General features: G+C 37.7%; 1 protein-coding gene across 1 annotated transcript in view; it reads left to right on the forward strand.

The window, feature by feature from the left end:
* Window positions 1-211: 211 nt before the first annotated feature.
* The window catches only part of SPRTN (SprT-like N-terminal domain), a 3,939-nt gene continuing 3,617 nt past the window's right edge, over window positions 212-533 (forward strand). The window contains exon 1 of the mRNA XM_009891160.1: window positions 212-222. Within this exon, the coding sequence (XP_009889462.1) occupies window positions 212-222 (11 nt within the window). The remainder of the gene's footprint in view (window positions 223-533) is intronic.

Consider the following 533-nt stretch of genomic DNA (forward strand, 5'->3'; position numbering starts at 1 on the left):
GGTATGTGGGTAGTCACACTCGTTGTCAGTTTTGGCCTTCATTTGTCTTCCTTGGTAGGCATAAATGGCTTTTCCCGTGGTGCAGGCAAAACTGGACAGATTAAAGTGGAATAAGTAACTTGGTCTTGAACTGTGTATGTCAAAACTTAAGAGAACATACTTCTCTTGCTGTCAGTTTTCTTATTCTCAGTTTTTATTTTAGTTTTACAACATGGCAGAAAGGTGAATATGAAATGATAATGGTATATTAGCAAGACTTAGAATAGACTAGGAAGAGGCATATATAAGAAATCTGAGATTTAAAAAAAAGAAAAGATTTCTAGTGCATGCTGCAGTTCTGCAACGGATCGATCAGCTGATGCAATTGATGGCTCCTGGAGCCCTGCCCCCTCTTGTTCTCTACTGGTTGCAGTACTCTTTAGACACTTGAAAATATTTGGATAGTGAACTGGTAGAGGACTAACCTAATCACAAAAAAATTTGGAATTTTGAAATCTTTCTGCTGGATTACTGTGCAGAAGTGATGATATGTA

The sequence above is a fragment of the Charadrius vociferus genome, unplaced genomic scaffold (assembly GCF_000708025.1).
Source record: "Charadrius vociferus isolate BGI_N301 unplaced genomic scaffold, ASM70802v2 scaffold78, whole genome shotgun sequence".
Classification (NCBI taxonomy): Eukaryota; Metazoa; Chordata; class Aves; order Charadriiformes; family Charadriidae; genus Charadrius; species Charadrius vociferus.